Here is a 26,723-nt window from a genome sequence, read left to right as displayed (position 1 = left end):
CTGCACTGTTCCACCCCACTGATCCAGCTAATCAGCGGCTTAATCATTGACTGATGAGCTGGATCAGGAGATCTCAAGGCAGGGTTGAAACTGGAGGGCAGCGAGTCCGTAAAAGCAGGACTGTGAAACACAGATTTAGACTAGAGAAACAGTCGTTTTCCCATCATTACTATACCAATCAGGAGATAAAGTAGTCAACTTATTTTGATTATTATTTTATTAAGAAATGCATTGTATTTTTATTATCTGGAAAAGAGTGGCTTTAAAAATATATTCTTAAATACATTTAGATTAGATTAATTCAGGCAAAGGATTTCTGCTGACACTGTGTTGGTTTAGGACGGCAGCTTAGCCCGTCTGAAACGGACTGTACTTCCATCTTCAGTTTTTTTTCTTTTGCTGAAGGTCTTGATCATCTAATGATGTGAGCTGCAGTGTTGGTAGACAGGACTGAGAAACACAGATGCTGACTAAACGCTTTACTGCATGCATTATGATAGCAATTAAAAAACTTTGCTTTCTTGTATAAAAGAAAGTCCTTGATTATTAAATAACAATTATAAAATTATATATTATGATTATTAATGATCTGTACTATTATTAAATTCAAAAACATTTTTAAAAATCGTGCAGGGGTTCCTTATGCAGTGTGTTGCCTTCAAGCAACATTGTGAGACAATGCCTGAAGTGGCCAGACCAGGCTTGGGACTAAATCCATTCCACTGTCATACAGCGTTGCTTCTAGGAAACAAACACATTCCTGCAAACAAAATACCACAAAAATGATACAGAATGTTAAAAAAGAGGTTTAAATGTGCCCACTAAGAGCTAGTACGACCAAGTACGTGCTTTTTATTGACTTACTCAAACTCTTTCCTTTGTTGTTAACCATATTATTGTCCTTAAATATGTATATTATTGTGAATTTGGGGAAATGAGTTTGTCACACTGAGGCAACATCGTGCAATAGAGGGTTAAGAGCATCAAATTTGATTGAAAAAAATGGAGTTCCACGTATACAGAGCTAAACAGAGACCCTCTGATTCAGAATGAGATTTAGACAAGAAAAGTAATTTACTTTTTACACTATTTAGGGATAGGAAGGGGAAAGCCAACGGCTGTTATAAGGAAGCTAGACATATGACAGCAATTTGTATTAAGCCAGTAAATAGTAGAAAGATGGTGAAAGAAAACAGTTAATAGAATTATCCGAATTTAAAGCTTGCAGTTGAGCTTTATTACACACTACAATTTTGCTGTGCTTCAAATTTGCAAATTAAATTATAGTGTAATTCCATCCATCCATTTTCTAAGCCGCTTCTCCGTCAAGGTCGCGGGGGGTGCTGGAGCCTATCCCAGCAGTCTTCGGGCGGAAGGCAGGATACACCCTGGACAGGTCGCCAGTCCATCGCAGGGCAGACAGACAGACACAGACTTCTAGTGTAATTGGTACTGCATATTAACAAGCTGGACCACAAACCAAAGAAGACCATTAAAATGTTTCAGCTTTTAAAAACAATGTATGGCTCACTTCATTGTAATCGGAGGAACGATATTTACGATATTTCATGGAATAAATTTTAACATGAGCTAATGCAGCTTTCGCAGAGCAGAAGTGAAGCTCTGAACATGTCCCTGCTGATACGAGCTGTTCAGCCAAGCGCTCGAGCAGTGAACATAAACTAGCCAATCCCGGCGCAGTGGGCGGGGCATGTCGGAATACGGGTGGAGAAAAAAGCAGCGCGGCGGCGGCGGGGATGTCCATTAGCGGCGCAGCAGCGGCGCAGCAACTTTCACCCCCTCCATCGGAATTAGCCTACACCGGAGGGGCAGCCTCACCATCTACATCCATCTCGCTCCTTCCATCCTGTTTTTTTTTTTAAGTGGCGGATGTCATGCCACCGGATTTTTCGTCTTTACTAGCCACAGGCAATGATATAATTCATTGGATCCTTGGCAATTGATTAAAAGGACATTCGTCTTGGCGCCAGCGTTAAAGAGGTAAGGGTTATTTATGGCAGCTCATTTTTGCTCGCTGAACTGGTCTGATGCGATCTGCACTGGTCTGCTATCTGCCACCTTTCGGACCTGGTTGGAGCTGAAACTACAGTGCGCACAACGGCAGATTTGTGTGACACAGACAAATACGAAAAAATATTAAATTATTATCCATGTCGGTATTTGGGGAGACGATGCAGCACAGAACGAGTGAGAGGCCTCGCAGTTTTTTTTATGTACTGTCCATTTTAAAATGCTCATGCTGCTCTCATAGTTTGCTCAGGTCTGCTGTGGGTCTGTGCTGGGGGCTTATCTCGCCTCTCGTCCAGTGCATCTTATAAGCGGCGGCCCGTGCAGCGCTGAATGTTTGCTAATGTGAGGTGGGAGAGGGGTGGTAGCTGCACATGCCCGCTGCACATCCCTCATGTGACTGGATCTTATGAGTGGCGTGAACTGAACGTTTATATTTGCGGTAATACAGCGCAGGCCTTCCCCAGCCTACATTCACTCAGAGTCTGGGGAGCTTAAACCAAAGGCTGTAATAGTGGAACGGTCACCTACTGCTGAAGGCCTGCCTGGCGTGGCTAATTGGCCCAAGGATCATACCTTTGAGCAAACTGGGGTTTGCTAATTTAAACGACGACTGTGACCATGTGCACTTTAAATGGGTAGAGCAAATATAGGCAACCATCTTTCTCTCTTTCTCTCGACTCACACTTTTCGACTGTGCGAGAGATGCTCGCCGACATCCACTATCCAGAAAAGCTCCCCACCCCTTTAGGCAGACTAATAAAACAGACCACGCCCTTCGCCATACCAGCTAAGTGTGAACACATGCCTGGGCTGGATCCAGTGGAGGCGAGGCTCCCACAGGAAGTGGGGAAGACCATCTGTGGGTGAACCTGTTAATGCGTCCCTTTCTCAATTACTGCTTCCCCACAATGGAAAAGTGAATTGTTATTGTTATTATGGCTGGCTGGGTGATGCCTCTGAGATAAGAAGGAATTAAATTCACTCGGGAGGTGTTATTGTTTCTGTGTACATTTTGTTTTTCTCAGCGTGTTCACTGGACACTGGTCTGGCTTTTCTGCGTCTAGACCTTTTCAAGTTGTGCTATGTTAGGATATAGAACACGTAGAATATGTTTTCTGATGAGTGCCATTGCACAATAACAAATAACAGCTCACCAATTGGGACATTAGGGCATGCCTGTTCTACATCTTCGTAGGGTTATATGTGAAGACCTATATCTGGCAGCAGATATATATCTCAGCACAATGCAGTTAGCTCACTTAAAGCTTTAATTCACTTTTAATGGCATCCGGGATTTAATGCTTTGAGCAAATGTTGCAACTGAGCTTTAATCTCTTAATCCTCCCATTATCTTTGGGGTAAACTTGACCACATTCAATACTGAACGTCTCAAAATAAATGATTAACATAATTTTTTTTGCTTCATGTTTAGTGACTTTTGCTTTTTTAATGGGGACAACTGGGTAACATAAATTAGTATGATAGGTTTTGCATGTCTTGTACACATTTTCTATGCATCAGTGTTTTTGGGGCCTGTTTGACCCCAGGCTGTTTTAGCTGTACAAAACATAAGGCATATCAAGATTTTACTCTTATTTGTTTTGGTTGTTTTGGATGATACTGAAGTCACTATAACATGCAATATTCTTATTGTTAAAAAATGTCTGTCACACCTACTGGCTGTTCCTTCATCCAGACATCAGCTTCTCCTGAGTATTGAGAGGCTGACTCCTCCCAACACACACACCTGCCTACAATCCACTCATCAGCACCCTTTATAACCCGGACTATCGCTGTGCCTCCTTGCGAGGTATTGCCGCTGTCTGTGTCACTATCGAGATACCTTCAATGTGTTTTGGTCAGTCCTGTTTTTCCTGGACTCTTTGCCTGTTAATTCTATGTTTTTGATTTAGGGACTTTGTTTATTAAAAGACTCTCTGCATGTGCATCTAACAACCCTGTCTGAGTGTTACAATGTCATTCTGCTTTAGGGCCCTAACCTAATGTAACCAAACCTGTAGTAAACAGAGGGGAAAACATAATTCCCACTTCCATTATTCCAAGTTTCATATTTCCTGGCGGTTTAAATTGCTGGGGTGAAATTGATCCAAAGGATAAAAGGTGTTAGTAAATTTGAGAATAATAGGACTTTAATTGGCTAAACATTTACATTTACATAAACATTACATACTTCTATGATTTAAAAAGAATTCAAATAGTTTGCATTGTAGTACATTTAGTTACTGAATAATAAGCCTTACAATGCTTTAAGCTTTTTAAAGACTAAAACCGTGTTTGTGTTTCAGATTTACCATTGCATTTGATGGTATGGTGATATGGAAAAGTTTGGGCTTGCAGTCAAATAACATGTGTGGTGATTTTCTAAGTGAAAATAAGTCATACATATAAATATATAAATATCTACACATAGAACAAACTTATGCCATGTTTCTACAAATTGTGTTGCATGAGTCCCATTTATTGCTGAATTTGTAGTATAAAATGTGCCATAACTTTTGCACAGGGCACATTTTATGTTTTATTTTTTTGTTTAAATCACCAAAACAAGCAGTAATAATTAATTAGAATGGACAGAGGTGTGTTGTCTGTGGAGAACGTGTTGACTTATTTTCACTTAGAAAATCAACAAAACGTTATTTGACCAGGTGCCCCCAAATACAAGTACATATGTTCTAATATGCTTTCATTCTAAGAAGGCATAAGACTTTGTATCCAAGAAGACTTCATTAACTGAGGTCATTGACCTCTCCAGTTGGAGGAGTGGTCTAAAGCCTAAAGCCTCTGTGGTCATTGACAGTGTAATCTTGGAAAGACCCCAGGGGAGTTGCAAGAGAACAATCAGCATAAATGTCTGAAGCAGTGGACAGCATTATGTGCACACACACACAGAAAAAAATGAGATTTTGAATTAAAATCAAATTACTTTGAAGTGATTGGCTCTCTGACACACTTAATGCAAGTAATGTATACTCCATCCATCCATCCATTTTCTAAGCCGCTTCTCCGTTAGGGTCGCGGGGAGTAATGCATACTGTTAAATCAAATTATCTAAACTGCTAGAATCTGTTTGTGAATGATTAATATTTAAGTGAATATTTATAGTGATACAACAGTACTATATGACAATGGACGGGCTACCACTGCCCACTGTTGGTTTGAACAAGTCAGTCTAAAGGAAATTAGTTTTCCATTGCTGTTTTGAAGTTATCATAAGAACCAGTTGTTCACAAGAACAATAAAAAACACTGCAGAAATGTAGAAAATACTGTAGCATTCTCTGCTATTGAAGGAAGACACACCAACTTATACACAAGTTGCTGTTTTACTAAAGGCTATGCCATATAGGAAGCAAGGCTTTTGGCTGACAGCTAGTTCTAGCATTAGCTCTGGTTTGCACTCTCTCACTTCCAAGTGAAGGACCAGTTCTTTCTGTTGTACAGGCATAAGCATAGAACAAAGCATGCTATACCCACATTCACAATAGTGTCTTTATATAATAGTTTAGATAATAACACTGCAGAACAATTAAGCTAGAAAAAAACATGCAGAATTAAAAACATGCATGATTTAGATATTTAGTGTAAGCCAGTTCAGTTAGGCCTTGCTAAACCAGCATTTACTGGGGGAAAACACATGCAGTCTAATTGTTTACTTGCAATAATTAACTTTCCGAATACCCTGACTATGAGAACCCCCTCAACCTCATGGTTTAATATTACCAGGCCCTTATCATGGCTTCTCTTTAAACAATATATAGGAGAACCACAGTAGATTTAAAACCTTCAAATGGCTTATGCCATAGAATAACTTATTATCTTGCTGGTATGAACTGACAAGCGGTTATTTGAATTTTTCCAACTTGTCTGTCACTTATTGCACTCTAAACATGAACATGGTGGGAACCAAAATCATATTCCCTACTGATTAACCTCAGTAAGGCTTCACCTCACCTCTCCATACAACATCCCTCACCTAACACTGTCAAGCAGTATTTACTTGTAGCAGATGCATGTGCGGAGGTAAGCGACTTTTATTGAGGGCAAATCCAGGGTCGTGGTCAAAACAGTCCAAGGTTATAGAGCCAATACGAAGTGATCGGGGGACAGACATGACAGGATAAAACACTAAACAGGATGTAAAGGAACAAACAGCACAAACACGACGACCAAACAACGACCAGCGAAGACAAAGGGCAAACACAGGGCTTAAATATACAGGGATAACGAGGGGCAGGTGCAAACAATCAGGGGCGGAGTTACAAAACCAAAACAAACGCACATGGAACAAACCAAAATAAAAAAGCACATGGACACTTCTAGCTAAGCACAAAGTAAGAATTTTACCTGTTTAGTCACCATGACAACTTCAGTTAGGACTGAATTTAGGACAGTAGGTGTTTCAGAACTGCAGATCCTAAGTTCATTATCTTATCCCAAAAAACAGTATTACAGAAAAAACCCTAACTAGACAAAATTTCCTAAATACTCTCCTAATTTTGACAACTTTAGTGGTGTCTTAACCACTTAAATCTCATCAGATAAAATATTACAGTGATAGTGGTGAATAAGGAAGAGACAGATTTGAATGTGTGTCAGTTTATTAGGAATAACGTTAGCACGGTCGGCTAAAGTGTTTAGGAAATGGACGTTGAACCTGCAGAGCATTGAATTAAGTATTGATTGCAATATATTGGTGCTGCACTTATATATTATATTTTATTTTATTGCACTGTGTATTGAAGGTTACTGTATTGTATTGTATTGCACAGAGCTCTGTGTTCAACTCTGGTCCTTTTTTCTTGGTATCTACAGTGAGTTTTGTTTCTAGCAGTATCTGAGCTCAGGACTGTCTTTCTAACCTGTTGGTAACTAGCGAAGATGCTTTCTCTAGATAGACAAAGCACTTCTTGTAAGTCGCTCTGGATAAGAGCGTCTGCTAAGTGCTATAAATGTGAATGTAAATGCAGAGTAGCGACGCTCTGATAAACAGCAGGGGGCACTGTCACAATATTCGTAATCTACAGTTTATCATACTTTAGTTTTGTTTTGCCCTTTTTCACAGAGGTCGGGGTAACATACCAGAGAACTTGTAGCGAGGAGAATTAACAATCTGTAATGTCTTCTGGGTTTCTCAAACGCTAGAGAGCGCTCCTGAGTGAGTCAAAATCATAGTTTATAAATGCTTAAATTTTTTTAAATATAAAAGAATACAACAATTTCCTGAACACAATTGTTGTATTTTTAAGAGTTTTTAAACTCGAGTTATAGGAGATTAAGATGATACCACACGTACGTCCATAATGTCAATGAGGGCAAACGGCCAATGAGCTAGAAGAAGTACATGCAGGGTTTGTATGGCAAAATATTTTTTAGATTTAACACTATTTCACCATTATCAATATTACATAAAAAAAAACTGGACGCGAACAGGTCCACTGGTCATTTTGCACAGTAAATAAAATGGCTATATTTGTGTTGTGGACCTGGTTCTTATCACCACCATTGCAAAGAAATGCCAGTTACTCTACAATTAATAATTCTGTTCAAACCACTCTTAATGAATTCTCAATATAAATATTTAAACTATACAGCCTTTTTGAGAAGTTGATGCACTTCCTCTTTTACACTTTTACCATGCAGTGTAAATTTTGGGACACATTTAGGCCCAATCCCATTTCTTCTTTTTACCCCTACCCCTTGTTTTCGAGTGTCACTCTAACCCCTTGGAACTGAGTTACAAGGGGTAGTGGTTGAAATCTTGCCATACGAAATGGGACAACTCTCAAATTAAAAAGAAAAAAAAAGTTACTTCATTACTTCAGTATCATATATATAGCATTTTTATCAGGCCTGATACACTTCACTAGCTACTGAGACATTAGCATGCTATTAGCGATTTTTTTAGGCTTGTTATGAAGAAAACGACCAATAATACATTTAAATACCATTAAACTAAGACAATGATTATTCTAATTTTTTAACAGAGAAAATACATTTGTGGGCTCTTGTGCCGCCGTCTTGCCAGTTTTCTTTTTTTTTTTCTCATAATACTCCGTTTGGAGTGTACCTCTGAAAAATCTCTGTTTGGAGGGCCATGTAGCCCTAACACTTCACCCTAACCCTCTATCTTCACAGAACAAGTAACAGATGCACAGTTTACCACCATCAAAACACAGAGCACAAGACCTCTATGTTTGATACACATTTTAACAATTTATCTTCCTATTTCTGCAAATCAACATACCAGATTTTTCCTGGGGACTCAAACTGTCCTTCTCTCAAATATCCAGAGAACATACCACTTGCTTTTAGCCAGAAAATCCATGAGCTGAAAGCAAAAAAGGTCAGTGGTCTTCATCTCATCATTTTAGTGCTATTTAGTAAATCTCAGCAGCCAATTTTAAATGCCAAAATGAAAAAATGAACTGACTGTTTCATTACAAGGTTAGCTGATGGGTGGTCCATGGGAAGTTTCTTTAGGTGTCACTCCAGATTATTCTGGAAACTACTTTTGCTGTATGTTATTCCCCTTCTCATAACAAGTGAAAATTCTACACACATTCTTTTAAGTATAAATATGTTTTTGCAGTGCTTTCCACAGACTGAAAGCACAGACTAAACATTTTGCAGGCGTCACGTGTGCAGACAGACCAGTGCCGTATCATTTGTCCTTCTTTATCAATCATTCTGTCTGTCTGCACCTTTAGTAGTGTAGATTACAACAATGAGCGCTCTGAACTGTGTGTAACTGAGAGAGTAAATATAATATAAAATAAAATGACATTGAAACACCCTTCTGGACCAAAATTTATCCAAGCAAATGAATCAACCTGAGTTTTGCTGCTGGCTGTGTGCTCTGGGGTCCTAAAAGAAATCATACCTTCAGTGTACAGAGATTAGAGAGAAAGAGAAAAGAATGAATCTCATCCATACCTGTAACTACTCTAGCCTGGAATACCACATAATCAGTTGTATAGGTGGTGTAATGATATACTCAGTCAATACGATTCTTGGTACTGGGTTCATGGTTCAGTATCTCATGAAATTTTGAACAAAAATGTAATTATGAGAAATGGTGACTATAATAATGTTGTGAAGTGTACTAACAACACTGCAGCTGGGAGACAGGGGGAGCTCTGGACTGAGTTGTTGATTGACCTGCTGATTGCAAACTTCAGTGTTCAAACACTGCTGTTTCATTAGGACATCTCTTTCCCATGCGTGTTACCAAAGTTTGGCATTAGGATATCGTGATTTCTTGTTGCATTGTTACACCCCTACAGTATGTGCTGTCATCTTGTTAATTATGTATATTTTCTGAGGGGTAGGAAGTAGAGGCCTTTAGGCTCAAAAGCCTAAAAATTAGTGGTGTACAGGGAAAAATGGTGTTGTGTCATCTATACCCTGGACACATGGATTATAATTGTTCATTTCTAAGTTTTTTTTAAGAATGAAAAAAGAAGAGAGTGAAGAATAAAGTTTTAAAAATTGTATTGCTTATGTTACTTATGATATACATGTACATTGAAAACAAACTACTGTAATTCACAAAGCTTCACTCACCTGGCTGTTATATTGGCAGTATCTGTTAATATGGAGCTTAAAAGGCTGTAGGTATGGTCCACCAATCACACAAATGTCAAGTATGAAAAATGAAAGAGAACAAGCAAAAGTCACATATGGTTACAGTTCTTTATAAACATACACATGAACACAGAATTCAAAACAATATTTTATAGAAATAAAATGATAAAGTTTTCTACAGCACATTATAAAAAAGTGTTTATATTTTATCAACAGATGGGGATAGTCCTCTACCACACCCGTTTGCTTCTGTCAACCATGTCTGGATTCCACCAATCACTGTCCTGGATCTTTGGGAGCAGCAATGGCATCCTACGCCTCTCTTACTGATTGGATAGAGTGAGTTGATTTTGATGGCAAAGGAGTATGATGTATGCAAAAATGGGAGTTTCTTTTTAACATTCAAAGCTGAAAATCAGAGACTCAGCAACCACACTGTTAGTTCATAATCTTATTTATTATATAGAAATTATACTTCACATACTAGATCAGTGCATGATACATTGATGGAACCAAATGCATAAGGTAGCCGTTAAAATAAATCTCATTAAAATGAATTTGCATCTATTATGACATAGTTAATCCCATATAGTAGTAGCTGAGTGGTAGATTTGTCAGAAGAAAAGATATTTATGACACAATAAATATCTTTTTTAAATAAAATAATGCCTTAAGGGGTGCTGCACTTTAATCTCATGGTCATAGTTCCATTTCAAATCCATTGTAGTGCCTGTGCATCTGTATGTAAACTTAACTTAATTTGCCAGCTGTTCCTTACATTGTAATAAAGCAGCACTATGTGAGAGTTTTTGTTAAAACTGAAAGAAGCAGCATTACTGAGTTAAGAGGGAAAAAAACACTATTAGTAATTTTATTAGTATTAATGTCACTCACAGGCTCAAAAAGGAGCTGCAGCTCAATGTTTAGGTCTCAAATGCAAAATCTACATTAAACTGAAGAAGATATGATGACAGTGGTAGGTAATTCACATACAGAAGACAAGCTTAAAGTTTTGACTGAATTCTTGTTGAATTCTCTTGAATTTGTGAAGAGGTCACAAAATGTTCTCCCAGATGTTGCATGCTTCCACCAAAGAGGTCTCCAAATCCCTCAATGTTACATAGGGTTGCTTTATAACTTTATAATGAATGGATGAAATAGAAATGGCCCAAAATGACTTGTAATAGACTATTTTTCATTTAATCTTCCATTTAAAGTTCAGGATGTATCATGTAAAGTTAGTATTCTGGAGATGCATAATTTTGAGTGGCGATATGTTTGTATGTCTATGTAACATGAGCCTGAATGTGAATGTTTTATGTCTCATTGTTTGTGTTAGTTTGTAGGATGCGTTCTCTGCGTAAGACGGTGTTGTTGGCACTGGTAGCTTCTGTGGTCCTGGTTTTGGCAGTGCTACACTCATGGCCCACCCGGGCCTACAGCACCGTGGACCTCCGGCAGAGACCAGGGCCTAGAGTGGAACGGCTGCTGGAGGAGAGACTCCCAGAGCCAGACCCCAGTGCTAGCACAGTCCCATATCGTGTGAGAGAGAGTGTAGCTGGGTCAGTATCTAGCTAGAAAGGATGTTTGAATTCTTTGGTAATGTTTTGTGCAAACATTTGAATATTGCCTTTGCTGGACTTGCTGTGTTTCTACCTACCTCAACTCTCTGTTTAGGAACTTCTATAAGTGGTGTTTATGCATAGGTTTTGGGTGTAGGGTGCCACACTGAAGAAATGGTGCTTTGAATTTACGTTTAGTTGGTTGCATATGAATAAAGCATGTTACATCAACCAAGTTGCTCTCTTTCGGTTTACTTCTTTTGGTGAAAATTGCAGCAGTGTAACACTTTCTGTTCATGTTCAACTGACTGAAATTAGAATCTTGTATATTCAAAGCAACATTTTTTCTGTGCTGTATTGTAGCATAATTGTTTTCTGCTGTCACAGGCTTCTGGCACGTAATGATTGTGTGTGTGAGGGTGAGAGGGGAGGGGTGAACTTACCATTCGCTCAACTGCTGTTCCCACGAGTGTCTGCCCGTCCCCTGCACACCGCATTCCAGCCCTCCCAGCTCGATGAAATGAAGAGACGGCGCGCCAAAGAGTACCAAGGCTTCCAAATGAGGTCTGTACCACAGTTACCCAGCAAACAGCACAGCATCCTAGCCAAAAATGCAATATACACAGCCCAATCTATATGCAACCAGTTCCACTGAGTTGGTAGTTTACTAGGTATACCCATCATGTACCTACACAGTGGCCAAGTCATATCATGTATGCTTGTCTGATATGTAGATGTTTGTAGTCATGGCAGCTGGTGGTCAAGTTTGGTATTAACCATTATGACAGGGGCAAAATATGTGAAGTGAGTGGGACATAATTTAGGTCCATCAAATATAGTAAAAGATGAAGAAAACTAAATAAATGAGATTTTGACATAAATTTGGGTTATTTTATTATTATCTTGATCTGAATACCATGGCTATAAGAATCTATGAACATATAAATTACACAGTATAATGCATTCATAAAGCATTATAAATATTTTAAAAACTAAACTAAAACACTACAAAAAATTATAAAAATGTATTCTACTTTATAGCTATGCATGTTTACACACTGCTAAGATAATGCATTATAAGTAGTGTTCATGACATGCTATATTGCTATATACACACTAAGTAAATCCATGATTGCTTTCAGGAACTTATAATTATGATCTGGGATGGAATAATTGCTTATAGTAATTTTTAACATATGAACATCTTTAAATTAGATAAGCTTTAAGTAAAATAATTCATAGAACTTACATGACTTTATGACTTTAAGCCAGAGCTACACAATATGGCAATGTCATTACTGAAACATAAAAGTTTAGTCCATAGGTGGAGACTTATTTCAGCCATATCCCTGCATTTTGGTGCAATAAGTCAGACTGCATCCCTGTCCCTCATGACCACAGGGTGAAAAATTAGATCGAATGATTTTGAAGTGAATGTGTCTCAAAGTCTGAAAATCAATGTGTAAACTTGTCACTACCTAAACTTTTCTGTGCTTGCTAGCCACGTACTGGCTAGCATTTTTAAGTTCTGCTCAAAATTAGCTAAAATAGTCATTACCAAACAGTCACCACTAAAAATTTACTAAATGTTTTGGTAGTGACAAAATGAAACATTCAGTTGTTTTTTTTAATAAAATAACATAATTAAGATTTAGGGATCCTCAAAGATTAAGGATTTTAGTCCAAGTCAGGTAATGTGTTTTCAGTTTGACTTTGAACCAGTTCAGTATAATAATTCATATAATATTTAATTATTATATAATAATAATAATTTAATTACGCTGTCTTTGTAATCAAACATGGAACTGGGAAGTGTTTTTTTTTGTTAGTTTTTTTTAAAATGCAGATGATATCCATAAGTTTGTATGATGATAACTATTGTCATGTTGTTCAGCCATATTTTCAGCTCTATTCCTCTCCAGATTAATGTAATTCATAAATTAATAAAATCACAGCATCAATTATAATCGATATACAACATAGCATGTGTTGAACACTGCATATAATGCATTATGTTAACAATTCATAATGCATTATAAGCATGGCTATAAAGTATAGTGCATTTTAAAAATACTATATAACTACACTTGTAGATGCATTATGTGTTGTGAAGGCATTCAGAATTTCCTATAAACAAAGTTTTCATAAAAGGTGTTGCTCAAATTTGTTTCGATTTTTCGATTCGATTTTTTTTACTCATTTTCTGAAGTAATGCCTACTTGACTTTAATGACCCTCCTTGTTTGTTCAGTTACCATGTGTTGCTGCACATTTTGTCAACTACACTCTGCTTCACTGTACCCGCTCAGCACTGCAGCATTATCAGCATGATAGTGAGTGTTGCGCTGGTAGGACTATATTAAGTATTGCGTTGATTGTATCTGCGTCTGGGTCAGTGTAGGGTTTTTTTTTTTTATGGTCCGCTGAAAATAACAGTTCTTTCCATTTAGATCTTTAAAACTTGTCAGTTAGTTGCAAATGATTAAAATGTGTTAGAGCCACAAAACTGAACTGAAACCCAGCAGCTGTGCTGAAAGTGTTATTTATGTGGAGCCAACAAACACATTTGACTTGATTAAATTCAGAGCACCATTTCTTTAGTGCTCATTAGCAGTGAACTTATATTTGGCTCAGGCCGATGACTATTGCTGTTAAGCCCCTGAGCAAGGCATTTAATAAAATGGTGATCTGGAGAGACTGCCCTTGTCATTTGACGATGTAAGTTGTTTTAAAGAAGAAATATGGCATCACTTAGAAGTTCACATCCAATAGGCAACCCTTGTCTGATGCAACAAATCCAGGCAATCAGGGGTCCTAAACCTCTATATCAGCTTTCTCTAGAGCAAGCCGGAATTACCCAAGGACTAGATTGGGACAAATCTGAGCTAAACGACTAACAGAAATATTTACGTATGTACTGGTGTATCCAAGAACACATGCAGTTCAAGGTTGAAGTTAATGTTTTACACTAATGGCATGACACATTTGCAAATGCTACTCAGTCAAGTGTGTGTGTGTGTGTGTGTGTGTGTGCGCATGTGGGTAGATCACAGACCCCTGCTGATTTGCTGATTGTAGCTGAAGCAAATAGCCCACTGCAATACCCAACACAGGGTGTGGAAGTGCGGCCGCTCAAGACGATCCTTATACCAGGTGACCATTTCAGCCATTGTCATAGTTTATAGTACATTTCACTGTGACAGAGACAACTTCATCACTATGTTTAACAATTTTTCGCATCCTATTTATGAAATTATTGCAGTCATTGAACACTGCAAGTGCAGTTCCTAGTAGGAATATTTTACCATCTTTTGGTCAGAAGTTGTAGTTGTCCAATGTTTTTGACATTAGTTGCCCAGCGACAGTAACAGAACTTGATCAGAACAGTGATTCCATTTGACTATTTGTATAGCTCCTCTAGAAAGAGGGTTTGCCCTTAAGAGATTGTGAGTTCGGCCACGGCCATCCATGTCCGGGAGTCCAAGAGAGCACAATTGGCCTCGTTGGGTAGAATGGCCCTCCCCTCCCCCATCACTTAATGTTATGCTAGCCAGCACAGACATCTGTAAAGCCCATTTCACACCAGACACAGTAACCGTGCCGAATACGCTCCTATATTAATCAATGTAGCCTTTCACATGGGCCACACCCATCACAAGGTACACTTTGGGTCTTTTTCTGACTGGTGCCACATGTGGCATGCTAGCAGTTTCTATGCAGAAACAGTAAAGAAATGCAATTGCTTTGCAACAATATACAATCTAGGCTAATAAACAAATCAATAAATCTAGTTTTAACTCTGACAGGTTGACTGAAATCCCTTGAGTAGATTGTTGTGAACACACAGGTATCTGCTCCTGTTCATATAGCACCACATCACCTGGTGAGAAAGCCAGCAACAGTCACAGCAGCTATCAAATTTTTCTTGTGGATTTTTTTATGTTATCTACATAAAGTTTATATGAGATAAATGGGCAATGTGGTTGTTTATATTATGTAAAAATGCAACACAAGCAGCAACTGCTCTTGCTTCTTGATGCATGTGTGTGGCATCCAGTGTGAAATACCAAGAGTCATGGAGTGGTTCCAGATTAGAACATGCCGCATCGCACATGGTGTGAAATGGGTTTTAGCAGACATAACAGACCTGGTTGTTAGTGTTCTCCTCCAAGTGCATTCAGCTATTCAATTATGTTGTGTTAACAGCAGTTTGCAAAGATGCAGAGGCTGGCATCACATGACCCCGAGGTGGCTTGTCCTAGCCTTCACCCTCCTAGCACTGGTGGTATTGTGTGATTGGGGGGGACCTAACTCGTAGAATTGGACATGAGAAAATTGGGGGAAGAAAAGAAAAAAAGATGGGTGGTCTCTGACTTTTGCACCATAGTGTATGTATGTTAACAGAGCTATTGAATGAACTGCTGGTTGCTGAAAGTGATCCACTGTGCTATGTTTCAGGCTTGGCCTTAAAAGACCTGCCCAGAGACGTTTTCACTGTAAGTTGTGTTGCATTGACATGAAGAGAAAAACTAGTAGATTTGAGGTCAGCAAATATGATTTGCAGTGCAGTAACTTGTGTTACTTGTATTCACCTTTGTTCTACCTTTGCCAGGCTCTCATCTTTCTTTCTCTCTATCTCTTCCTCTCTCTCTTCATGCTTCTCTCTAGCTGAATTTCTCAGCATCTCTGGGCACGTTTAACGTGGCGGCAGATGTAGAGGGGGTAAAGGTCAGAGGTGATGGTGAGATGCATATGAGCTTAAGCAGCTGCCTCTTACCCAACCTGAACCGCCAGCTTCAGTTCATCACTTATACTAACACACTGTTCCACCCCAGCACTGCAGATACAGGTACTCACATGCTCACAGGTACCATCATACCATTATTTGGGAGGCTCATAATAGCCAAAATATGCCCTCATACAAAAAATATCATTTTACTATGACAGTGCAAACATGTTTCCCCTCATAGCGCTTGCCAAAATGAATTCTGTGATAGACTGTGACCGACAACAGAGCTGTGCATAGATTATCTGCTTTATTTCAGAGCTGGGAATCTTGGGAAATGGAAATTTATAATCAAGGGTGTCAGACTCAACCACTGACACTTATTACCACTTATTAAAAAATCTCAACAAATCTGTGGACCTATATTTATATTTTCTTTTTAATAATATCTTGCTATGACCCGAACTCTCCATTGTTTATTCAAATTAGAGCAAAACGTAAACAGCAAAACATAGGCACTTGTAATAGACCTTGAAATAAACACACACACACACACACATTTTCTAAGCTGCTTCTCCCTCAGGGTCGCAGGGGGTGACCTTGAAATAATGCATGAAAACTTTTCAGCTTGAACCAGACACCTGATATCTTTATTTTGCTACAAGTTCATTCATTCTTGGGATCAGTTTCTGAGCTGCTGAGCTAAGTGTTTATATTGGTTAAAATGTGTGTTTGGTGATGTGAGTAGTGTGGTTGAATCGACGTGTGACCACTACCCCGTAGATTGATATGCACTGCAATGTAATGTGAACATTACAGTGCAAAGCATGCTGGGAATTGCAGTTCAGGGCATTGTGAAATGGGCTAATATTAACAGAAAATAAAAATACTTTTGCCGGCCAGAAAGAAATATGTCATGAGCCTGATTTGCCCCACAGACCTTATGTTTGACATGTGGACCTGATAGCATTCTAACTAGGGGTACTTACAGAATAAGACCAAAATTATGATTAGGAAATAAGAGTATGACAGAGTATAACAGAGGCTACGACAGACAATACCACGCAATACAGAGCATTATTGCTTTACATTATGTGCTTATAGCTTAAATACATTTTGAACCTACACAACCATTCAAAAGTTTGGAATCACTTTTCATATAAATATATTACTGTTAATATTATATTAATACAAATAGTTATTTTTCCTCAATAGTAACCTATACAGAGTAGACTGAAATACAAGACATTCTGGATATTAAATTTATTGATTCTGAATGTTGTATTCAAAGGTCTGCTCATCATTCTGAACATTTTCTTTATTTTTTACAACTTCCTACAAATCAGTTAAAACATATGGAGTAGCATAATATTAGAATCATTGGAAACATGTACCTGCAACAAAATTGATAATATTGATCATTGATAATGTTGATAGTTTAGTAATGTTGATAGTTAATAGAAAGTTAACCGCAAGCCAAATGTTAAACTGTTGCACTAGATTTTACATACACTCCTACCAGGCTGTAGTTTGGTTATAAAAATACGTAGAAAATTAAACGGATAAACTTTTTAGTGAAATTTGCATGTGCTTATTTTACAGTCAGCTTGTACCACATGCAGTTTTGGGGAACATGGATTATTATACATTGACAAGCATGTACAACAATATGTAAAATATGTACAAAAAGTACATTTGATCTGTGTTTAACATGAATGCTTATATCTTTGTTTTTCAGTGCAGTTAGAGACTGAAGGACATCAGGCTCTTTTCACCATCAAAATCCGTCATGGAGTCACACCCAAACTCTACAACACTGGCTCAGATGCAGACAGAGGTTCAGCAATGTGACACAACACAAGACAAACACAAAAAAGCATAATATAACATAAAACTCTGCAACGCAGCATCATAGAAATGACCTAACAGGAGTAATAAAGTACAGCTGAAGTCATAAATTAAGACGCAAAAAAAATCTATGCTGAGTAATAAATTCCTGTTTATTTTCTATGTATTTTCACAGGCACATATATATATATATATATATATATATATATATATATATATATATACACACACACACACACACTCGACCCAGAACTGCTTGTGGTTTAGCCTTCTTGATGAGTTAAGGCTAGCCGTTGGTGCTAATGAAAATATCATAAGCTAACAGCTCCTTTTATCAACACAGGTTTTTTTTGTTCAGATTTGCATCCTTAGAGTCTAACTTTGCTTCAGTTAGCTGGAATGAATATGTGTAGTTTTGTGTACATTTATTTTGACCCTTCCCGCTGGGCTAATGCTATAGGCTCTACGGCTAATGTTTAGCAGTATTGCTGCAAGGATCACCCTGTTTGATCCCCGTGGCATTGCCATGGCATATGAGGACTGAGGCAAAGGTGGGAGGAGAAACAAGTTCTCTTTCTCCCTCTCGGCTCAGGTGCTCATACTGCCCTGAGTGAAAGCCAGCTGACGGTAGTTTGGCATCTGCAGCGCGGGTTCATGCCGCTTCCCACAGCTCTCCTCTAGCATATGTATTTTCTTGATGCGTGGGCCTCAAGTACTGGCCTCATGCTGGCTGTCATAGCTCATTAGAACAATGTAGTATATTGGACCGCGATCAGTTTAAGCTCATTTGTGTCGTACAAAACTAAGCTGGTATGTAATGCTGACTTTTTCCAGTTGTACTGAGAAAGCCTGTGTTTTGAATGGAAAAAATGTGAACTCTGCAATGATAACACATAAGATACAATATATCCACCGTCTAAGTTGAGTTAACCATATAAAAAACACATTTTTGAGTGCAGAAGGTCTATAAAGATATTATTCTACTACTCAACACAACTCCAAACCAAACAACACAGCACTGCACAACATCTTTGTAGCTGAACTGCAGTAATAATTCAGTATGATTTGTCAGATAGTTGCACTTTTAACAAAACACTGTCCGGTCCTGTTTACAAGCTTCACATTGCGTATGGTGTACTTTGAAATTTTAATGTTGATATGTGATTTAAACTTGTCCTAACTATTTCTGTGTTCCCTTGTAGAATACAACATCAGCGCTCTTGTCACCATAGCCACCAAAACCTTTCTGCGCTATAACAAGCTCCAGGACCTGATTGACAGTATACGACGGTACTACCCAACAGTTATCATAGTAATAGCGGATGACAGTGAAAATCCAAAAATGGTGTCTGGCCCGTACATAGAGCATTACATCATGCCATTTGGGAAGGTAGATCTTCATCTGTATCACAGTATTTTATAATTGTTTATATTTATTTAAATGAAGTTGCTGTTGTGATCTCTCTGTGGATGCACTGATTGCTTGAACTAAAGATTGCAGTGTCTGTCTGTACATGCAGAACTGTACAGATTCAGTTTAAGCTGAAAGGGTAAAATTGTTACTTTTTTGATGATAAGGTTATGGTTAGATTAAGAAAAGTCTAATGAAATACAACTGGTAATCTCTCTGTGTGTCTGTGTGTCTGTCTGTCTGTCTGTCTGTCTGTCTGTCTGTCTGTCTGTACGTGTGTATGTCAGGGTTGGTTTGCAGGTCGTAATCTGGCCGTCTCACAGGTCACCACTAAGTATGTGCTGTGGGTGGATGATGATTTTATCTTTACTGCCAACACCAAACTGGAGAAACTGGTGGACGTGCTGGAGAAAACCACACTTGACCTGGTGAGATTCTTGCACTTCACTGACTTGTTGATAACAAAACTGTTAAGTAACCAGAAGCTCTGAGAAGAATGAAAGTGTCAGTGTCAGGAGGAAAGCAAGGTTCAAAGCAATAGAGCAGGGTTCAATGTTTATTGTATGCAGGCTCTGAAATGGAAGAGGAGAGGAAATGCCAGCAGATATAGTGAATGAAAATGTCTGCTCCAAATTTGCAAAAGCGGATGCAGTGGGTCAGTTATGTGACCTTTCAGACAAAAAGCAACAGTACTTCCACAGCCTACGGGATCCGTCACATTGCTCTGGAGAACACATACACACTAACATCACAATTGCCAACTGTAGTTCAACAGCTAAACAGACCAACAGCACTAAAAGTGGAAGTAGAGCACACACATGCATCCAGTTCTCATTTTAGCAGAAATGAGCAAAATTGTCCTTTTCCACTTGTTCAGCCTCTACTCCTTTGTATTGGCCTTTGTAGTCTGTGTATAATATGATTACTATGGATGCATGATGATAACTGAATCACATCAGTCAAAGCAGATATTTGCCTAAACATATTTGACACTGGACAAATGTTTAGATTTGACTGATATTTCAAACCAGTATTTGATGACGATATAGTTGTTGTACTTTGGGAGAGATTGTTTAGCTAACGCTGTGCTGGTGCGTTAAAATGTCTGCAGCTAATTCATTTGCATTGATAATCCTCTTCAAATAAATATATTTCCCTGTACAGCTAATCGAGGTATACTGTGTGGCCATAAGTATGTGGACGTTCTGCCTAATTGATAAGGTTGTTTGTTGAATGTGTTTGTCACACCCATTGCTAACAGGTGTATAAAATCAAGCTTAGAGCCATGCTGTCTCCATAGACATAAACTAGCATTGGAATTGCAGAATGGTCGTACTGAAAAGTTCAGTTACTTTAAATGGGACACTGTTATTGGACGCCATTGTCAGATTTGTATGTGAAAAATATGTGATATGGGCATGGAATTTCAGATTTTTTCATGATTCAGTGAGACTTGATTTGATTATTTCAGTGTGATTCTGACTGATGTCTAAAAAATGACTGAGAAACTAATGGAACGTAGACACTAAAAATTATACAGATTTGTTTTTTCAAAATGTCACGAGTTTTATTATGGACCAAAATGTCACCAAATACTTTATTGAATATTATTATAATTGATAATTCTATTTTATATGCCAGAATGGAAGTAGTAGAATTATTACCTTCAGATCAACGCATCATCACTGATTTACTTTTAGAACTCTGTGTGTGCCTGTACGTTGTGTGTGTGTGTGTGTGTGTGTGTGTGTGTGTGTGTGTGTGTGTGTGTGTGTGTGTGTGTGTGTGTGTGTGTGCGTGTGCAGGTTGGCGGTGCGGTGCGTGAGGCTACAGGCTACACTGCCACCTACAGGCAGACCATCTCCATAGAAGCTGGAGAAGAGGAAGGGGACTGCCTGCACGTGAGGCGTGGGTTTCATCACATCATACAAGGCTTCCCCAACTGTGTGGTCACTGACGGAGTCATTAACTTCTTTCTAGCCCGGACAGACAAAGTGCAACAGGTGGGCTTTGACCCACGGCTAGCCCGTGTCGCCCACCTTGGTAAGTTTGGGCTAGACACACAAGTTATATTATATGAAATGGTTATTGAGGTGGTGTCTAATGCATAAGACATTATTTTCCAATAAACTTGTATTTTAAATCAATTCATGGCAGAAAGGTGCACGCTCTTGTTAGGCTGAACAATTATTTTTAAAAAATATATTTTTTCCACAGTTACCACCATTTTAGTATCATTAACATTATATATAAAATGTCAGAGGAGACATATAGGTTTATAGGTTGTTTTGGACGATGAATAATGATAAATAATATTATTTACAAAATTACAAATAAATTTGTCTACAATGAACTATTTACATCACACCAATCTGAATTACGTTGCTTACATCTCAACAACTGAATTATGTAGATTCTGGAAAAATAAGCTGTCATTGGCTTGTTAATTAGTGAATGGTTTTATTCCCAAGGCAGAATTCTCTTAGTTGTCCCTTCAGTTTTGTAGTTTCTGGAAAGAATAATGGTAACATCTAAACAACTTCCAGTCATGCTTTTTGATAATTCCATGTACATACAAGTAGATGATCTACAGAAGCTCAAATTGTTAAAGTATGTGCTGAAACTCAGTTGATGATCATGGATGTTAAGGAAAGGATTAGATTTAGGGTTAAATTTAAAAGAAACTTAAAGTTCAGTTGAGTTTAATAGATATTTAGTTAAAGATGACTATCTCAAAGGACTATAATAAAGTTTAACCCTGCATGCTATTTAATATGTTAATACATATTAAATGTTTGATGGACACTGCACTATACTGTACTGAAGTATACAAACACGCATGCTAAACTGTAAGGAAAATGCAACCACACCAAAAGGTGTTAACACTCATACGTTCCCACGGTAGCTTTGTGGATGTTGTGTTTTCAACCATTTCACCCGTCTGTTTGTGTCTGCTTTTTTTTTCACAGAGTTTTTCATCGATGGACTGGGTTCACTCCACGTTGGCTCATGTGATGATGTCATTGTGAATCACGCCACCAAGATCAAGCTTCCTTGGGGCCAATCAGAAAGCGACAAAACCTACGCCAAGTTCCGTTACCCTCCAGCATCTTCTGACGCCACACATACCAAAAACGGCCTCCTGTACTTCAAGAACCGCTTCCAGTGTCTCACACACAACTGAACACACTCTTCCACTGCTCCCTCACTCTCCTGCTCTCTCTCTCTCTCTTTGTCTTCCTCTCTCAAAAGGCCTCTCTTTTTCAGAGTAGCTAAAGAGGGTCTTTGAGGGGTCTCGGGGTGGTGTGTGAGTGTGCGTATGTGTGTACAGTCTGCTGTGTAGTCCCTTTCCCCCATTTTAGTGTGGGAATGTTTAAAAATAGTCCTCTCCTTTTGGAGGGGCCATAAACATCATTAATTGTGACTGACAGGTGAGAGATGCCAGCTTTTTTTGTTGTTACTGTTGTTGTTTTTAATAATTAAATAGTTGAGGTCATATTTTTATGTCTTGTTTCAATCAATTTTATTTTTGTTTACAAGAATCCTTTAGATACAGATCATTCCTTACCATTTCTCTGCTGTCAGTCATGGTTAAATATCATTCTGCTCAATGTTTTTAAGGGAAATTTGGAGTTTTTCCTCAATAGAATTACTATAACAGAAAAAAACTTCTTTATCTGAAACTGAAAAGCTAAAGAGGTAGATGTTTGGACAATGGATGAAAGGCAATGCATTGAGGGAGACAGCCTCTTAAGGGCATTCCACTAACGGACTACCGCCTCAGCACACTCAGTTCCTTCTTGGAGTATAGAGTGTTTGTGTGTGTGTGTGTGTGTGTGTGTGTGTGTGTGTGTGTGTGTGTGTGTGTGTGTGTGTGTGTGTATTGATGTTTGAGGGCCTTCTCTCTGTACGTTTGCACTAATATACAAATGGACTCACTTGAGAGACTGGACCCTGAGCTTGACCAGAGAGGGAAAAAAAGAACAAGGCCATAAAAACCAGCTTAGACTTTAGACTCCACCCCCCCCAACCCACTTATTCCCTGTCTCTCTGTTTCTCTCTCTCTCTCTCTCTCTCTCTCTCTCTCTCTCTCTCTCTCTCTCTCTCACACTCACACTCACACAGACACACACACTCACTCTCTCTCTCTGTTATTTGTTTCTTCGTCTCGCGCTGTTTGCCAGTCTATGTTGCCACCCCTCGCAATACAGTTCCACGTTGCCAAAGGCCTGCCCTGGTTCTGCTCATTGTTTTTATTTGTTAATTTATTTGTTTGTCTCTATATGACAGGAGTCTTGTTCAGAAGACTGAAGCATGTAGTCTGGTTTCCATAGCAGCTAGCCTGTGGTCTCCTCTGTTGTGTAACAGTGTGATGCCCTGCTTGTCCTGGGTTTGATTAAACTGGGTTTAGTCCAGGGCTAGAATGACACCTTACCGCAGTACCAAATCATCAGGTTTTATAAGCAAAGTCTTGGGCAAACTTAAGTCTAGCATTTTCAGTATAATTTCTGTCTGCTGCATTTATATATTTTTAAACATTTCACAGTACCTAGAATAGAACAGAAAACCCATTGACTCAAAACTCATGTGTAATAGAAGCCAGTGCTAAATTCTATGAGTAAACAAATTCAAAACTACAACTGTGAAGATCTAATAACACATATACTGTACCAAAGCCATTCTTATAAAGGTTTATCCAACTTGTGAACACTAGAACAACACAGTATAAATTTGCTTTCCCTACGTTTTCCTCACCTGGAAACTCTTGTGAAAACTCTGCCCACACCACCAAGAAGTGGTAATATATTACAGGATATTGTTACCTTTGGAAAATTAGTACCATCTCTATTTAATACCTTTAAATGCATGAAAGTGTTTAGCAAAAATAGAGTGCAGTGCAAAACTGAATTTAACAGCTGGCCGATAAAGGTGAGTAGTAATTAATTACATTTACTCAGATACGTTTGATCTATTTGTAGTATTTTGAGTACTTTTAGATGATAAGCACCTGGCTTGTAACTCACTCACTTGATTTGCAGACTGAAGATTCTCCTCAAGGGGGCCCTATTAGCACTCAAATTTTGTTTTGCTTTGTTTCAGTGATATTGTGTGTGCTTGTTAAATAATAACCCTTTTACTTCTACTCACATAGATTTGCAAGGAAAAGAATTTACTTTTTGCTCAGTTATGTTTTAGTCATTAATATTTAGCTGCTAATTCCTTTTTTTATTTCATTTTAGAAGCTTCTGCATTTAGAGCCTCTGCAGCTCCTAATGATGATAGATGCTGAATGTACTAATAAGCTCCACTCCTTTGAATCTTTCTTTGACCTAATTTTGTATTTACATTTAATTTGTTATTAAGAGGTACTTTTATTTTGTCTGAGTTATTTTTTCAGAGAAGTAACAGTACTTTTTTTTGAATGTGCATTTAGGCTAGTCTGTCCACCTCTATTGCCTACTTCTATTGTAAATGCAAATAAAGTCATTGGGTTTTCTGTTGTTTTTATGTACAGGGTTAAACATATTTAACTTATTTCCAATGATCACTATCAATTGCAAAACCTCCTAGTTATGTCCAGTATGTATGGTGGTGAAGTAGTCTTTTTTGAACATGAATTGTATTCAGTCTTTTATGGGAATGCATGGTCATAGTCTCAGGTGCAACAGAATCAGAGTAGGATAGCATATCTAATAATATTATTCTGAAAATGACTTGCTAACTGGAAGTAACTCTGTTCTGTCCCAGTGACCACAAATATTTCACCTTTCTATCCTAACTGTCCACTGAGTATGAAGCCCTTTCCTTATTTCCTCATTCCGGCATCCAAGAACAAGAGCATGAGCACTCAGGTGCAGGTTAAATCCCTTTCCTTGTGATGTCCATGCTGGAAGTGATACAGTGCAATCATTTCATGTTTTTTCCATATGCGAGATGTGTATGGGTGCATGGATCAACATGGATTTTGAACTCTGGACTGGAACGAACTGCTGTTTGTCCATTAAGGCCTTGATAAGGGAGAAACGGAAGTGACAGGATGTGTGTTTGTGTGTATGTTCTTTTTACTTCTCCTTTAATATCCTGGCTGAGGATGGAGGTGCATGGCTGTGTGGGGGTGTTTTCAGAGAGGGAGGGCCAAGGATATGCATTGTTTTGTTTGCTCTAAAATAAAATCTGTCATTTTTATGAGTTGAGACTACTGTGACCTTGTAGTTTTGACCTTGTCATTTTACCACCAGGTGGCTCCCTCTGTCTGAAAACATAAAAATGGGCTTGTATGTACCAAAACTGAAGCTTTGAAAACTATTTGGCTCTGGGCAAGAAGTTTATGTTGGAAGTGCCTCTTCTCCTATTCAGATTTCCAAATGTAAGGACCAAGAACAGAACATGAAGGGAATGGGAAAAAAAATGGTTTGGGATTTTAAAAAAATGATATTAGAGTGTTTTGAGATCTAGGAGAAAAGGCAAGCTGTGCCTGTGATGAACCTCAGCTGGTTTGAGCTTGGCCAAAGCATTTAGAGGAATAGAGGAGCTCTTAAAGGGACACTTTGGTAATGGATGATAGTCAACATGTAGTATTTTGATTCCATGATGCTGTGTGCTGTCTCCGTGCTTCGTCCCTCCAGCTCACTGCACTTTTTCGATACTGCACTGACTGTCTTCACCTCTGGCTTTTTCACTGTGTCTGCATGGACCATGGAGACTCCTCGTTTCAGTTGCTGTTTTGTATAACCACCACTAGGTGGCTGCCCTGTGTCTATAAATGAGAATTCAAGCATTACTAACTGATCAACATTTCTAAGGAAGTTCATGTAGTATTCAAATTCCCCAGAACCACTAGAGAGAAAAAAAACTATGTTGTAATGTGTCCCCTTTTGTAAATGTAAGAGAGCATCTGGAACTGTGTGCAATGGAATGAGATAAAGTTTTCAGTATATAAATTTAAATGGCTATAAATCTCTTTTTTATGGACTGTTTTTAATATTGTTTACAATGAACCTTAAATGGCCCATGTCCTACTGTTTTCTTGCATTTAACCTTTATCTTTTGTGGTCTGCTTGTGACAGTTGTGTGGCTTTATGGAACTAAAATAACCATTTTTGTACCATTTTTGCATCATTTTCCAATATCTATTAGAAGTAAACAGGCCATTTCAGGTACTGAGCCTTTAAGACTGAAATATGTGAATGACGTCTGTTCAAATCAGCCATCCTGAATTTTGCCTCATTCAATAGTGGTTCAGGCTGGGGGCAACTCCAAATTAATGGCCATTATTTTTGAATGGAATGTCCAGCAAGCTGATATGCAGTCAAGTCTGTAAGTATTTAGACAGTGTAACTTTGCCTCTGTACACATGAAGCAGTCATGATGTGACTGAAGTGCAGACTTCCAGCTTTAATTCAAGGGGTTTTACCCCTTAACAGTCCAGGGCACACTGACCAAAGTTTTATTACACACTTCTAAAGCATAAGAATAGCTCAACCAGTTTACACTGAAGTGTCTATAGGTACTGAATAATAAGACTTAGTATGTAGTAAACCT

The 26,723-nt window shown here is 38.4% G+C and overlaps 1 protein-coding gene across 1 annotated transcript; it reads left to right on the top strand.

Annotated features, from left to right (window-relative positions):
• Positions 1-1,775: 1,775 nt before the first annotated feature.
• Positions 1,776-26,138, top strand: b4galnt1b (beta-1,4-N-acetyl-galactosaminyl transferase 1b). Its single transcript, XM_017720230.2, has 12 exons — positions 1,776-2,001; positions 9,852-9,974; positions 10,975-11,197; positions 11,585-11,761; positions 14,243-14,349; positions 15,655-15,692; positions 15,865-16,045; positions 17,661-17,759; positions 18,973-19,160; positions 19,469-19,609; positions 20,987-21,224; positions 22,151-26,138. The coding sequence occupies exons 3-12, from the start codon at positions 10,983-10,985 to the stop codon at positions 22,363-22,365; spliced, it is 1,599 nt and encodes a 532-aa protein (XP_017575719.1). The 5' UTR covers positions 1,776-2,001; positions 9,852-9,974; positions 10,975-10,982; the 3' UTR covers positions 22,366-26,138.
• Positions 26,139-26,723: the final 585 nt, after the last annotated feature.

This window comes from Pygocentrus nattereri, chromosome 26 (assembly GCF_015220715.1).
Source record: "Pygocentrus nattereri isolate fPygNat1 chromosome 26, fPygNat1.pri, whole genome shotgun sequence".
NCBI classification, from domain to species: Eukaryota; Metazoa; Chordata; class Actinopteri; order Characiformes; family Serrasalmidae; genus Pygocentrus; species Pygocentrus nattereri.
This window is presented reverse-complemented; position numbering and strand designations above follow the sequence as displayed.

Bases quoted from the DNA above. Each gene is read 5' to 3' on its own strand.
- b4galnt1b (XM_017720230.2), top strand. From the start codon at position 10,983: ATGCGTTCTCTGCGTAAGACGGTGTTGTTGGCACTGGTAGCTTCTGTG. The intron at 17,760-18,972 runs GTTCAGCAATGT...GTTCCCTTGTAG, and splicing joins TGGCTCAGATGCAGACAGAG to AATACAACATCAGCGCTCTT. The intron at 19,610-20,986 runs GTGAGATTCTTG...GTGCGTGTGCAG, and splicing joins AGAAAACCACACTTGACCTG to GTTGGCGGTGCGGTGCGTGA.